The following is a 15,422-nucleotide window of genomic DNA, read 5'->3' on the forward strand; positions in this document are numbered from 1 at the left end:
AGTCCTTTACTGATTCCTATGGTATATAGAAGATTAAATATCCAACAAAATCCCCATATCTAGAGAGCAGCAGCTGGCAGGTGGCTGGCTGACCAGGTGGGGTCTGTGCAGCTGAGCTCCTGTGGTAGAGATGTGACAAGCACCTTTCCCAGGCCACTGCTCCCCGCCCTCGACTTTCTGCTCCCTCGTGTGTATCAGTCTTACAGAGGCTAGCAGGACACCACGACGGAGGGTAGAATCACACCAGCCAAAACAAATGTCCCTTCCCTTCTTAGCAGGTACTTTATTTCTGCCAAGAGCAAAGGGACTGTACACAGGGTCCAGCACTTTGGCCCTGGCACAGCCACCATGTTGCCTTGTACTCCTGGTTAAATTCCCACATACTTTCGTTTGTAATTTTTTTTTAAGCCAAAGCACACCTCTAACCCCAGCACTCAGGAGGCTGAGGCAGGAGGAGCCTGATTTCAGGCCAACCTTGGCTGCATGGAAAACAACTGTCTCCACAAGTCAGAACAGATAAAAAATTAACCAGAGCTGGGCATGCTGGCATATGCCTACTTAACCCCTGAATTCTAGAGACAGAGGAAAGAAGATCAGGAGTTCAAGGCCATCCCAGCTACGCAGTAAATTTAAGGCCATCCTGGGCTACAGGAGACCCAGTCTCAAATAGCAGCAACAATAATCAGTCAGAAGAGGAAGGAGATGGACGGCACGCCCCCTTCCTGCCCGATCTACCACACCGACTCAAAAGGGCAGGTGAAGGACCCTGGGCTTTCAATTTTGGCTGGGCTTTCCCCACGGCCACCCACATGGAGAGCCCAGGCCAGGGTCTTCCTAGAGACACAGGGAGGCACCCTGCCTCTGAACTGCACTCCCAGGTTTAGCACTGACCACCATTGTACTCAGGGTGGCACCCTCTGCACTTCCGGCTGAACACGGATCTGTGCAGCCCTGACCCGGTGGGACTGACTGGCTTTAGGAACGACCCTGCATGGATCTGAGAGTTGAGACTCTGTTTGGCTCATTTGGAGAACAGGGACAAAAGGGCAGCGTGGGGAAACCATCTGGGTAGCTGTTACAACACACAGATTTACTGATTTCAGAAGTGGTCAGTGTCTCAGCAGAACCTGCCTCAGTCTCCAAGTGGAGACCAAAGCGGGGTGGGCTGGGGTCCCACATGCTGCTAGGAAACAGGACACACCCCAGCACCCAGAGGGAGAACAATGGCCCCACCCCCAGTCTGGCTCGCTTGCTTCCCCTCTGTCTCCTAGCAAGCTGCTTCTCTAAACCTCCTAAGGCAGCAAAGACAGAGCCTATTTAAAACAACCTCCAGAAGGTAATTAAACAGAGCCTGAAGGGGACCCTTCTGTACGGGAAGGACGCCTCCATTCAACAAACAAAAAACTTCCTAATTGATCAGTTGGGCCCATTGTATTACAGCAGCACCATTAATTGTGTTGCCATGGTAACTCCCAGGTACCATGTACCTATGCAAGCCTATGTGGGGTGAAGGGAGCCCCCAGTTCTACAGACACAGGAATAAAGAGGGATGTTCTGCCCGCTTTGCAGCCTTGAACCAGCAACAGCTGTGGCTTCACACTTGAAGTTTCTCTCCCAGTAGAGATCAGGCTTACAGAGGAACCCAGGTTTGAATTCAAAATCTTCACTGGCTCACTAGATGTGGGTGATTTACTTAACCTTTCTGAGCCTCCACTACCTCTTCTGTAGTATGAAGACAGGGATATTTACTTTCCTGTTTATTATAAAATGATTTATTTAGTGAACAAATGTTTTGGTTTTTGTTGTTTTATTGTCAGCCCAAACTTTTTTTTCCCTGCGAGCAAGTGCTTATTAGGCACCTACTGCATACTAAGCACTAAAGATATCTCAGTGCAGAATAATAAGGTGGCAGCTCCATGGGCAGAATGCGGTTTTAGCACGCTCCAAGTCCTGGGTTCCATGTCAGCATTGCATACACCAGGCATGTGGTCCGTGCCTATAATCCCAGCACCCTGGAAGTGAAGCAGGAGTTCAAAGTCATCCTCAGCTACATACTGAGTTCAAAGCCAGCCTGGAACACGAGATCTGTGGTGCAGCAGCTTCCTCCAAACTAAAACATTCATTCCAGGAGGAAGAAAGGATCATGAAACTCAAGAGGTAAACAAAAGGTCACGTATCTGGGAAAGCAGAAACTTGGAAGATTCTAGGAGGTGTTTCTCAAGGATTATCGAAACAGAATATAACTGCTGGGGGAGGAGACCGACCAACCAGGCTGAGAGAGACTCTAGACTATGCAGCTCCTGCAAGTCAGGCGTCAGTCATTGGTGTGGCGAGCATTTAAGAAGTCAACCGTCTGTGGAAAAGCTATCGGTTGTCCATGAGCAGAAGAGCAAGCAAAGCTACAGGACCAAACCACCTCAAATGGCTTGGATGACGAGGCCCTCACTAGGTATCCAGGCAGCTCATGACATCAGTAACAGTTGCAGGTATCAGGGCCAGCTGCGGGCTTTTGCTCCATCCACCTGCCAAAGGACCTTGGAGCAGACAGTGCAGGTGCAGAGAGCGAGACTACTGTCTGCCCCAAGTCCAAGAACTCTGTGGGGCTCTTCAGATGCCCCAGACATGATGCCTGAGCAGAGCCATCTCTGAACTAGAACCCGAGGCTCTCCTGATTTCATACTGCCGTGAAGTTGACATGCCCTCTCTGTGCCCTATATCCCCAGTCTGTGAAGGCCAGTAGCATGTGACTTCGGTGACTGTGGCCCAGGGAAGCAAGCACTGTGACAGCCACCACACACAGCCCAATTGTTCAGGCTCTGCAGAGGGAGCTGCTGCTCATACCTAGAGTACCATGCCACCCAGCCACCAGATGGACCCATCAGGCACTACCACTGCCAGCCAGAATGCAGAAGCTCGGGAAACAGCTAAATGCCAAGCTCCAGGCCCTTCCCCTACTCCCAGGAGGCCAGTAAGGGCTTTGGGGACAGAAAACAAAGCAGGCTGAAAAACAGGACAGCAGCTCTCAACTCTCTGAGGGAGCAAGGAGAATAATGTGGCCTCTATCCCCAAACTCTGGGAGCTGAGAGAGGTCCCAAGAGGCCCAGCTCAGAGGGAATGGGGCATGAGGGGGCTTAGACAGGCAATGGGCCAGAGTCAGGAAGTGGCCTTACTTCTGACAGGTACAAGGACACTGGAAGGTATAAGGGCTGGAGGTTCAGGTCTACCATGCAGACCCAATGCCAGCCAGAAATGACACTACTGGGGAACAAGACTACAGCCTGCCTGCCTGCCCAGGGCTGGAGGGCAAATACATCAAGACAGACAGACTCGCTTGACTGCCTGGGCTTCCTGTCTCATCGTTCCCTCAGGGCCCTGCGTGGGCTTTTAGCCAAGACACTGAGGTCACTTTGCCATGCTAGCATCTAGCACGTCTGCCCTGTTCATTTCTTCTGGGGTGCTTCCTCCCCGGACCTTCAGCATAGTGTCTATCTCTGTCTGGACCAAACCCACCGCAAACTCATCCTGGACCCCTCCCAGCCCACTTCCTCCTCACTAGCTGGCTTCTCATCAGCCAATCTCAAGTAAGAAAACTCTTCCAGGCCAGGTAATGTAGCATACACCTTTAATCTCAGCACTCAAGCAGCAAAGGTAGAAAGAGCTTTGTGAGATCAGGGCCAGCCTGATCTACATGATGTGTCCCAGGGCTACATAGAGAGATCCTGTCTCAAAACACCGAAAAACAAAGAAAGGAATGAAAGAGGGAGGGAGGGAAGGAAACAGAAAAAGAGAGAGAGAGGGAGGGAGGAAGCGGCCCTGAGTCTGGACAAGTTTCTGCCCTTGTTGACCTTCCACACGGCCACTCTTCTCCACTGTCATTGTCTAGGGGTGGAGGTGGGGTGTCCTATGAGGAAAGATCCTCACCCCGCTTCGTCCTTGCTCTCTGTCTGTAGTGATGGAATGGAAGGGGAAGGAGGGCTGAGGAGACCTGAGAGTGGAGGAGTTGGTTCAGTGGACCCTGGGCCAGTTCCTAGTACTTAGAAGTAGAGGAAAAGAGGGAACCTGAGTGGCAGTTGAAGATGTGCATGTGGGACTCGGGAGATGACCCTCTTGGGGATCCTCTTGGCCATGCAAACATGAACACCTGAAACTGGATCCCCAACACTTGTGTAAAAACCTGATGTGACAGTGTACACGTGTAACCCCAGTGATGTGAGGGGTGAAGGCTAGAGGATCCTTGAAGGGCAATGACCAATTATCATAGTCAGAGACGAGTGGATCCTTGAGGAGCAATCCTTGGGAACCCTCATAGGGAGTGGCACTACTAGGAGCTGTAGCCTTGTTGAAGTAGGTGTGACTTTGTTGGAGGAAGTGTGTCTCAGTCTCTTCCTGTTGCCTTTGGATCGGGACATAGAATTCTTAGCTCCTTCTCCAGCACCATGTCTACCTGCATGCTACTGTGCTTCCCACCATGATGACTAAACCTCTGAACTGTAAACCAGCCCCAATTAAATGTTTTCCTTTATAAAAGTTGATATGGTCACAGCAATAGAAACCCTAACTGAGACAGAAACCTTCAGAAATATCAGAAATTAAATGGCATCAGAATCTCCAAAAGCCATACTGTAAACCAGGAGAAAATAAGTAATGGTCTTCAAAATTATGAGGACTTTCTCACCCAAACTGTCAGTTACATCTGAGTGGGGACACATGCTTTTAAGGTGGATCTCTGCATATCTGAGGTTAGCCTTGTCTCCATGGAGACTTTAGGACAGTCAGTGCTACACAGTGAGACCCTATCTCAAAAACGAGAACAAAAGCCCTCCAAACATTTAAACATTCTTCTTTTCCACCCCTTTCGGGGAGTTACAAAAAGTATTTCACCATAACTACAGACACACAAAGAAAAGAAGACCTGGCACTGGGAGGATTTAGGAAAGGGAAAATGGTAATACAGGGACCTTCAAATTAAAGGAGGCAGTAAGATACTAAATGCAGAAGATAGAGCTGTTTGGTCAAAAGTGAGACCCAGTCTCCTGATACCCCTACATCCAAGGACTCTGGGATGATTGATTGAATGCATCACCCTGGCCACTATCATCCATTTTGGGTCCCCTCCTCTGGGAGTTGCCTTGTCTGAACTCTGCCTCCAGGAAAGCCCGCCAAGCGCTGACCCCTCTCCAGGGAGGGTCAGGACCACTCCCACAGGCTATTTAGGCTGCCGCCCAGAAAAGGAAGACATGGTCTCGGGGTTTCACGTGGTCTCCCCTGCTCTCTCTCTCTCCATGCTTTCCCGGACACCCAGGAGCACAGCAGTAAACGTGGGCATCTTTTATTCGGTCTATTTTGGTCTGATTGGAATTACTGGCGTTGGCAGAGAGGCTCATCTTAAGAAATGTTCCTAACAACAGCAAGAGCTAGAAATGGAACAAAGTTCATCAGTGAAAAACACAGACAATAATTAACTCCAGATAAAACATAAAGTTGAAAAAAAAACCAGCCATGGTACAAACAACTTGACTGTTCAGAAATGTTATTTAATGATCGGAATGCCATGAGCAGCTGAAATACAGCTCTCACGCCATGATTAAATGTGTGAGGAGGAGATGTACTAGAAGGAAGATGCTCTGTAAGTAGTGAAGGATAAGGGAGCGAATCCTCAACAATCAAGCCTGGCAGTGCTGAGAACTGAGACCCTGCAGTTCAGGTGGACATATACAGGCTTACACCTGAGATGCGGCTACAAGGAGCTCCTTCCCGTGGGCAGAAATAGGACTGGGGCGTGACAACTCAACGCTTTGGTCTTTTTAACAAGGGCCTTTTTGAACTATATGTGAATATTTTTTTGAAACATACATAATTAAGTTTGGAAATAAAGTTTGTGAACAAAAAGAAACATTTTGGCACATTACCCACAAGATTTGGGATCCCCTCCTCTGGCCCCTGCCACCCCCGGCAGAGGTACCTGTTCATTGGTAACTCCTGGACGTAAGGTGCCATGCTTGTAGTCCTCCAGCAGCTGCACAGCCTCTCTGAGACGTCTCTGGGGAGGAAAGAGAAGAGACACTGTGGCATCAGACCGGTACTTCTGATAGCACCTTCAACCAGAGTGACAGTGTTCACAGTGTGTGGCCACAGCCCTCAGAGAACACATGAAACAGTAGAAGGATCTGGCCTATATCCTCCCAAAGAAACCTGGCTCAACACCCATGCTGTGATACACAACAGATCAGGCCAGCCCACCCAAAAACTGAAGTAAAACTCAGGAGATGGTTTTGTCAATAAAATGTTTGTATGCAAGCACAAGGACCCGGGTTCAAATCCCCAAATGGCACTAAAAAATTAAAGTGAGGTAGTGCATACTTGCAATCCCAGAGCCGGAGGATTGAAACAGGATTCCTGGGGCTTGCTGGCCTGACAGCATAGCCCACTAGGTGAGCTCCAGGTCAACAGAGACCCTGTCTCAAAACAAAAAGGTCAACTGTACCGAGGGAAACCACACAGGGGTTGACCTCTAGCCACCACACCCATGTGCATGTACACACACACATGCACGCACACGCACACACACACGCACACAGAGCAGACGTGAAGTAAGGACTGGGGTGTAACTCAGGGCTAGACCATTTGCTTCACTTGTTTTAGGCTCTGGGTTTCATTCCCAACAATGAGGAAGAAAAACGACACAAAACCAAGCAAGCACTTCCTGACCACATCCAGGATAATTTCCTGAGGGAGAACAAAATGGCCAAGCAGTAGAACATCATTCACTGGACCAAGCACACACACAGACACGCAGACACGCAGACACGCAGACACGCAGACACGCAGACATGCAGACACGCAGACACGCAGACACGCAGGGAGGGGCAGCAGGTACAAGGTTTTTCTAGGAGTATATTATGTGCTTATGAAAATTTAAAAAAAAAAACACCACAGGCCCACCAAGCTCATAACAGGAGCAACTTTTAATCTGGAGAAATAAAAGGACCAAGGCTGACATGGGTCAGGAAGAATTTAACTTCAACTACAACACCAAACGTTTTTGTTAGGTGGATATAATCACATTGCACTCCAATGATTTATTTTTATCATTTAAAAAATACTGGCAGAAGTCTGGCAAAACGGCTCAGTGCATAAAAGTGATTGTAGCTAAGTCTGTCTGCCTGTGTTCAGTCCCTGGAATCCAAGCAGAAGAAGGGAGAGAACCAATTCTCACCAGCTGTCCCCTGAATGCCACACATGCACTAAGGCATGTGAACACACACACACACACATACACACACACAAAATTAGTGAATAAAATTTAAAAAAATAGTGACAGATTTACCTATTCAAGTAACTCTTAGAAGCAACCCAGGCGATAGAAGGTGGCTTTCATTCACCAAGAGACTGGGATAAAGACAACAGCGTCTACACACGGCCAATACTACACACAGACAGCTAATAAAAGCCTAGATACATAAATTGAACTATACACACCCAGTAAAAAAAAAAAACCTGACACAATAATTCTCCAGGAGTGGTGGTGTCCGCCTGCAATACCAGTATTAGAGGCAGAGTCAGGGAATCATGAGTTCCAACCCAGCTTGGGCTACAGACTAAGTTCCAAGCCAGTGTACACTAGACAGTGATACTGTCTCAAAAGGTGGCAAACAAGCCAGATGCTATGGCACACATTTTTAAATGCCAGCACTCAGGAGGCAGAGGCAGGCAGACAGCTGTGAGTTCGCTGCTAGCCTGGTCTACAGAGTGAGGCTACAAAGATCCCTTGAGGCAGGGAGAGAGAATGGTATACTACATACACCTAACACCAGAACTTGTAAGGTGGAGTCAGAAGGATCAGGAGTTCAAACCAGCTTTGGTTACGTGGCAGAATCTGAATACAGCCTGGTCTACACAAGAAACCAAATGAAGGGAAGGGGAAGGAGAGGGAGGAAGATACGGCGGGGGGGCGGGGGGAGGAGGGGGAGAGGGGAGAATATATAACAAAAGAAGTAAGCTGGCAGGGTAGTGTGCAGTACAGGCTACAGGTAGTAGCCTGTAATCCTGGCACTGTAGAGGTGGAGGCAGGACATCAGAAGATCAAGTTGGTTACACAGCAAGTTCAAGACCAGCCTGTGTTATATGATATATATATATATATATATATATATATATATATATCAAAACCTAGAAAACAATGACTACCTTGCCACATAGATGACTCTCACTGGCATAATGGACACTCTAAGGATAGTCACCCTTTATCCCAATGTCCCAGAGTCTTCTAGAATGTTTCCATATCCAAGTCTAGCAATAAAGTGTATGCACTCTCCCTTTGGTTCCAGAGAGACTTTGTGACTATCTCAACACACAGAAGGTGGTAGCTAAAAGGAGGTATTACCTAAGGCTAGACCACAAAGTCTTACAATTTCACCTTGCTCTCAGGACGGTTGGTCCCTCTCTTAGAAGCAGCCACCATGCTGCAAGGGAGCCCGATGGGTTCAGGAAAGACCCACACGCATGGGCAGTAAGCCCTTAGCACACTGCTCCAGCTGAGCTGCTCACCACCAGCAGCTCACACATGGCCGCCATATCCCTTCCTGCATAATTGGCTTTCACCCCCACCTGCATGAGCCCCTCTTTCCCAACTACGTGAGCAATTTATGATGTTCAAAGACCATGCCACGATGTTTAAAGCACAGGGATTGGTGGACACACCTGTAATCCTAGCACTTGGGAGGTGAAGGAAGAAGGATCAGAAGTCCACGGCCAGCCTGGGCTACACAGTGAGCTACAGGACAGCCTGGGCTACAACAGTGAGACCCCGCTTCACAAGCCAACAAAGACTGGAAGCTGGAGAGATGGCTCGGTGGTTAAGCAAACACACTGCTTCTGCAGAGGACACAAGTTTGAGTCCCAGCACCCACATCAGAGGGCAGCTGCAGTTCCAGAGGATCTAAGGATCTCTTCTGGCCTCCATGGGCACGAACTCACATGCACAAAGTGTTAAAATGTTAAAAATAGCAACAAAGTGTTGCGGGAGCTCCTTCCACTCCTTCAGCCAATAGCCGCTGAGATACCAGCCCATTGGGGCGTGGTCTCTTTCTTTAAAAAAACGCGGCCACTTCCCTCCACTCGCTCTGTGGCTTCTGGCTCTGCTTCCAGTGACTAGGCTCCCTTCCTGATTGCACAGAGGGCTGTTGTCTGGAACGGTGATCTGTAAGTTTTTCCCCTTCAAATAAATAACCATTCTATTAATCATAATTCCAAACTGGTGTGGGATTGTTTGTGACTTACGCCTTCAACAAAGAAACTGAGCATGGTGGCATATGCCTGGGATCCCAGCACTCAAGAGGCTGAGGCAGGAGGATCTCAAGTTTGAGGCCAAAAGAAGATTTTTTTTAATAAATAAAATTAAAAAATGAAAACGAAGAAATCAAAAGAGGCAGGAAAGCATAAAAACCTCATTCTCAACCATGGTACACAGCACCAAGATAACCACAGCAAATGCTTAACTTTTATTCTAGACTGGGAACATTTTTTTTTCTCTGCATCCTTTGTTTCTGTTTTGTTTGTGTTTTAGGAGAGTTTCACTTTGTAGCCCAGGCTAACCTAGATCTCAGCTCCTGTCTCAACTCTCCAAGTGCTGGGTCAAGAGGTGTGCACCACCACAACCAGCCTGTGTTTCAGTAAAATTAGATCACATTGTTTTTAATTCACTTAAGGCTGCATAAGGAGTAAAGTGCGGGAGTTAGCACTTGAATTAAGTTTCATTAAACCTTTGCCAGGCACCCCTGACCCCCAGCACCCCCAAACCTCCTAGAGGTGCTCAGATTCCCCAAGTCCGGGTGGCTTCCTCCTGCTGCCAGGGCCTCTTTGAACCTGGACAATCACGCTCTACTTTCTCCTGAAATGCGGTGAAAAGCCCTGAATTCTCATTATTTCTCCCACCCCAGGGATTCTCCTGAGTTCCTATAACAACCTGGCCAGATTCCATCTCATTTGACACAGTCATCAAAGGCAGCCTCAAGCCAAAAGAATCAGTTCCATTAAGCCCTGAGCTTGGCAAAAAGTGTAAGGGAGGAGAGCCAAAGTTCCTGCAGACAGGCCTGAGGGCCCAGAAGGGAAGACAGCCAGAGGAACCTGTTCGCTCTGGGCCTCTAGGCTGGAGCTGGCCTAACTAAGCTTTGCTCAGAGGTCCTGTGGGGTGGGCATGGCCACAGTCACCTGTGTGGACAGGCCACAAGAGCTGGCCACTCTGGGGATTTTTCAGAGAGGCTTGATGCTCACAAGAAATGTGTCCCTGTTATGCCCTGCTCCCCAGTCACTGTATTATGGCATTTGGCAAAAGGCCCTTGAGGAGGAGGAATGCTGGGAGGTCAGCGCTGGGTGAGCTTGGCAGGAAGTTTTTTTAACCAGGAACAAACAGGCAGCCCCTGAATGGAAAAGCTCCGAGGGGCCCAGCTGGCTCAGGGGATGCTGCTGGGCTGTGGCCCCTGCTGAAGCCCCAGGCTGGGAGCAGCCTGGCCAATGATGCCGTTTCCCAACTCCCCATCACCAGCCTGGCTGCCCACAGCCAGCTCATAGGCCCCAGGGGTGAAACTCATAATACTGTGCTAACTGGACATTGTCTAAGTTCCTATCTCTCTACCTGTACATTCGTGCAGCTCCCAGACTTCATCAGAGGCGTTTCTTTGTACAGTGGAGGTTTAATTAAATCTCTTTAATTTAATTTAATTGAAATCTTACAACTGGTCTAAATGCAGAGAACGAGTGTCTGTGGGGGGTTCGACCATAATCTGTGGATTGCTCAGCCGTAACTGGGACATCTATGTCAACTCCCAGCCCCAAAGCCCAGGGCCTATCGCTGAAGAAGAGGCAGAAGGAGCCAGAAGTTAGGGAGGAAGGGGACAAAGCAGTGTCTTCTTGACATGACAGGACACTGCCTTCCTGACTCACAGCAGTCTGAGCCTACACGAGACCTGCACAAGATGAAGCCAGTCAACACTCCAGCGTGAGCCCCAACCCCTAGCAGAGGAGTTACTGATAGTTGATGGCTCCTGAGAAAGGGAGAGTCCATTTTCTTTGAGGGTGTGACCTTTGTAAACTGACCAAGCTCCAGAGGATGATCCCACGCCTATGAGTGTCTGAGCAGCGTAGATTGGAATCAGTGCATTATTTTTTGTTTGGGTTTGGTTTTTGGTTTTTCAAGACAGGGTTTTGCTGTTTGGCTCTGGCTGTCCTAGAACTTGCTTTGTGGACCAAGCTGGCCTCAAACTCACAGAGATCCACCTGCCCCTGAGTGCTGGGATTAAAGGTGTGCGCCACCACCACCCTGCAATTAAAAAAAAATAATATAGAGAGACTATGATGGTTTGGATGAGACGGGCCCACACAGGCTTATAGATTTGCATTTTTAGTGCCCAGTTGGTGAACTCTTTGGAAAGATTAGGAGATGTGGCCTTGTAGGAGGAGATGTATCCCTGGGAGTAGACTTTAAAGTTTCAAAAGTCCACACCAGGCCCAGTGTCTCCTCTCTCTGCTGTGAATTGGGATGCAAAGCTCTCAGCTACCACCCCAGAACCATGCCTGCCTGCATGCCACCATGCTTCCACTAGGATAATGGACTAACTCTCTGAAACTGTAAGCATGCCCCCAGGTAAATGCTTTTAAGAGTTTCCTTGGGAGTTGGAGAAATGGCTCAGTGGTTAAGAGCACTGACTGCTCTACCAGAGAAACCATGTTCAAGTCCCAGTACCCACATGGCAGCTCACAACTGTCTGTAACTCTAAGGTCTGACACCCTCACACAGACACACATGCAGGCCAAACACCAATGCACATAAGATAAAAATAAATAAATTCTTTTTAAAAAAGAGAGTTCCTTAGTCTTGGTGTCTCTTTGGGGCAACAGAACAGTGAGTGATTAAGACAGAAGATGAGGTTGGGAGGGCGTGGGGGTGGATCTTGGAGGAGTTAAGTGGAAGAGTTGGGGATGAATATAATCAAACTACATTGAATGCATGTATGAAGTTCTCAAAGAATAAAAATATTGCATCTTTATTTTTATTTTTCAGGCAGGGCCTTGCTACATAACATTAGCTATCCTGGAACTCACTGTGTAGCCCAGGCTGACTTCAAACTCACAGAGATCCAGAATAATCTTTCCTGGCATCACAACTCATTTCCAGGTGAAATGCAAACTTCTCTGTCACTTCTGTGTGGTGGCCATTCTTGGTTGTCAACTTGGCTACATCTGGAATTAACCAAACCCAAACTGCTGGGTGCACCTGTGAGGGACTCTTCTTGATTGCATCATTCCAGTCAAGAGGACCCACCCTAAATCCAGACCCTTTGAGGTGAGAAGCCTCCCCCCATAAACCTGGGTCACACCTAGCGGCAGCCTATATACAGGACATGGAAGAAGCCCTTGCTCATCTGGCAAGTCCATTCCTTCACTGGCATTAAAGCCTACTTCTTCAGGATTCCAGTGTATACTGCAGACCAGCTGAGACATCCAGCCTCCTGGACCAAACAACTATCAGATTGTTGAACTTTCTGTTGGAAGACAGCCATTGTTGGAAGAGTCGGGCACTGACTGTAGGGCACTCTAGTAAATCCCATCTGTATAGGATACAGTCCTCTTGGTTTTGTTTGTCTAGATAACCCGGAGCAGTGCGCCCTGTGTAGCTAAGCAGGAATGCCAAACAGACACCTTACCATCTACTATTCAGGATGATAATACAAGATGGAAGCAGGAGCGTCTGGCCAAGAGCTGAGGGGAAGTGAGAGGCAGAGGAGAAACGGGGGGGGGGGGGAGAACAGGAGGGGGGGGGAGGGGGGGAAAGAAAGAGGGCGGACAGGGGGAACAAAGGGAGTATAGGGAGGGAGGGGAGGAGAAAGAGGAGAGAAGGGGGAAGAGAGAAGGAAGAGGGAGACTGAGAAAGAAAGACAAGGCCCTTTTTTAAAACTACCATTTAAAACTGAAACCCAGGGCCTGTGAGATGACGTTTTAGGTAAAGGTACTGAAAACTAGGTCTGGCAACCTGAGTTTAACACTCAGAAGGGTGGAAAGAGAGAACTCTTTCCCAGAACTAAGTCACACACACACTCACATACAATAAAGGAAAAACTGAGCCCACACAATGGGTAGGGATGTGCCAGGCAGAGAGTGTGAGAGCTAAACAGGAGAGACTGGCACAGGAGAACCAGTAGGCAGTAGGTTCCACAGCTGGTAGGAAGCCCCAGGTTTACGCCACTTCCTGCCTTGACTACTCAACAGCTGGTTCTCGCCTGGGGGCTGGTCTGTGAGTGTGACCTAGGGCCAGAGATACCGGCACTGCAAGCAGTCTCCAGACCTCCTCTTAGGATGTTCTAGTCTCCTTTCTATCACTGTCGCAGAAACACTTTGACCAAAAGCAGAAGAGAAATAGCTCAGTAGTTAGGAGCACTTGCCGCTAACGCAGGAGAGCTGGATTCGGTTCCCAGCAACTATTATGTCAGAGTGCTAGGTATGACAAAACTTCAAGCAAATAAAATTTAACTTGTAACAAGACTGTGTGTGCACGTGCATGGGTGTGTGTGCGTGAGTGTGTGTGTGCGTGTGTGTGCATGCGTGTGTGGTGTATTACTGCATCTGTACATGTGCAGAGGCAAGAGGAAGACACCAGGTGCCCTGCTTTATTGTTCTCTGCCATTATTCCTTTAGACAGGGTCTCTCTCTCTGAACCTGGAGCTAGGCTGGTGTCCAACAAGCCCCGGGAGTACCCCATCTCTACCTCCCACAGAGCTGGCTCACATTCACATCTGCCTTTTTATGTGAAGTTCTGAAATTCAAACCCAGGTCCTCATGCTTGTCCAGTAAGCACCCTTACATAGCGAGCCATCTTTCCAGCCCCTTGGGAATTTAAAATTAAGAGTACCACTAGAGGGCCAATGAGGTGGCTCAGCAGGTAGAAGCAGTCACTGCCTGACCTGACCACCTGAGTTTAATCCCCAAGCCTCACACCTTAGGACAAAACCAGCTCCCAAAAGTTGCTCTCTGAGCTCACATTTGCACTGTGGCACATAAACACATATTCCTTCTCTCCCTCCACCACCCCCAAACACTCACTAAATTAAAATGTAACTTACTTTTTGAAAGACCTGAACCCATCTGAAAGGCCAGTAATGGAAAAACATATGTAAGTGTACAGCATGACATGTGACGGGTTACTATGTAGTGACTAAGCATGGTTGCCTCCTTTCTAATAGGATGCTTCATCAATCTGCACGCTGAACTCTGTAGTTGTAGTTTTAGCATCTGTGCTGCCGAGCTGGGCGCTTCCCACCCAGCCCCACAGAATGAGTCTTCAGAGAGGAAAAAAAGGGGCTGGAGAAATGGCTCAGTATTTAAGAGCTCTGCCTGCTCTTGCAGAGGACACAGGTTTGGTTCCCAGCACCCACGTGATGACTCACAGCTGCCTAACTCCAGTTCCAGGAGACCTGATGCCCTCTTCTGGTCCTGGAGACACATGCACATGTATGGTACACAGTCATACATGCAGCCAAAACTCCCATACCTATAATACAAAATGTTTAAAATGTTAATTTAAAAAAGAAATTTGTTTTATATACATATCATTTTTCTATTTATTAAAAATGAAAGCAAATTTGCACACTAATGAAATGAAGGTGTTTATTTTTGCATAAAGAACTAAATCTCATGCACACCTGTGATCCCAACACTCAGGAGGCAGAGGCAGGAGGACTGCTGCAAGTTCCAGCCCAGCCTGGTCTACAGAGTGAGTTCTAGGTCATTCTGGTCTATCTACATAATGAATTTCAGGCCAGCCAAAGCTATATAGTGAAACTTTCTCCAAAGACCAAAACCTAATTATACCAACAATAAATCTTGGCTGGATGTCCGCTTTACAGAATGTAGAATATCTTCAACAGTTTCCAGAGATGACAGATATTTTGATTTCATAAATAATGCTGAGATCATCACTTCACAGAAATACATACTGCAAAATGGCAAAAGTATGTTTTAGGGCCATTTCAAAAATTCCTAGAAAGTGTTCTAATTCCACCAAAATTCATTTAATGACTTTTAATTTTTAAGCATTTGTTAATATATAGGTTGTATGTTGAGCATATTCTTTCTAATATATTTAATCTGTGTTTTTAAATGAAGCACAATCAACTCTAAAAGGAATTGTATGTGTGTACATATGTGTAGAAATGCGTGTGTGTGTGTGTGTGTGTGTGTGTGTGTAAATGTGTAGTGGGATGGGTATGTGTGTACATGTAGTTATGTGTGTGTATGTGTAGGTCCGAGATCAATTTCTGGTGTCTTTATTGCTCCCACCTTACTTTGATACAGGGTCTCTTTGAACCTGGAGCCCTCAGACTATCCACAGCAACTGACCACTGAGCTCATGAACCCTCTGCTCAGCACTG

General features: G+C 47.8%; 1 protein-coding gene across 3 annotated transcripts in view; it reads right to left on the bottom strand.

Moving 5' to 3' along the window:
- Positions 1-15,422, bottom strand: part of Sfxn5 (sideroflexin 5) — a 121,572-nt gene that overhangs the window by 81,462 nt on the left and 24,688 nt on the right. For all 3 annotated transcript variants that reach the window (XM_038318361.2, XM_038318359.2, XM_038318360.1), the window contains exon 3: positions 5,963-6,040. In XM_038318361.2, the coding sequence (XP_038174289.1) occupies positions 5,963-6,040 (78 nt within the window). The remainder of the gene's footprint in view (positions 1-5,962; positions 6,041-15,422) is intronic.

The sequence above is a fragment of the Arvicola amphibius genome, chromosome 2 (genome assembly GCF_903992535.2).
Source record: "Arvicola amphibius chromosome 2, mArvAmp1.2, whole genome shotgun sequence".
Taxonomy (NCBI): Eukaryota; Metazoa; Chordata; class Mammalia; order Rodentia; family Cricetidae; genus Arvicola; species Arvicola amphibius.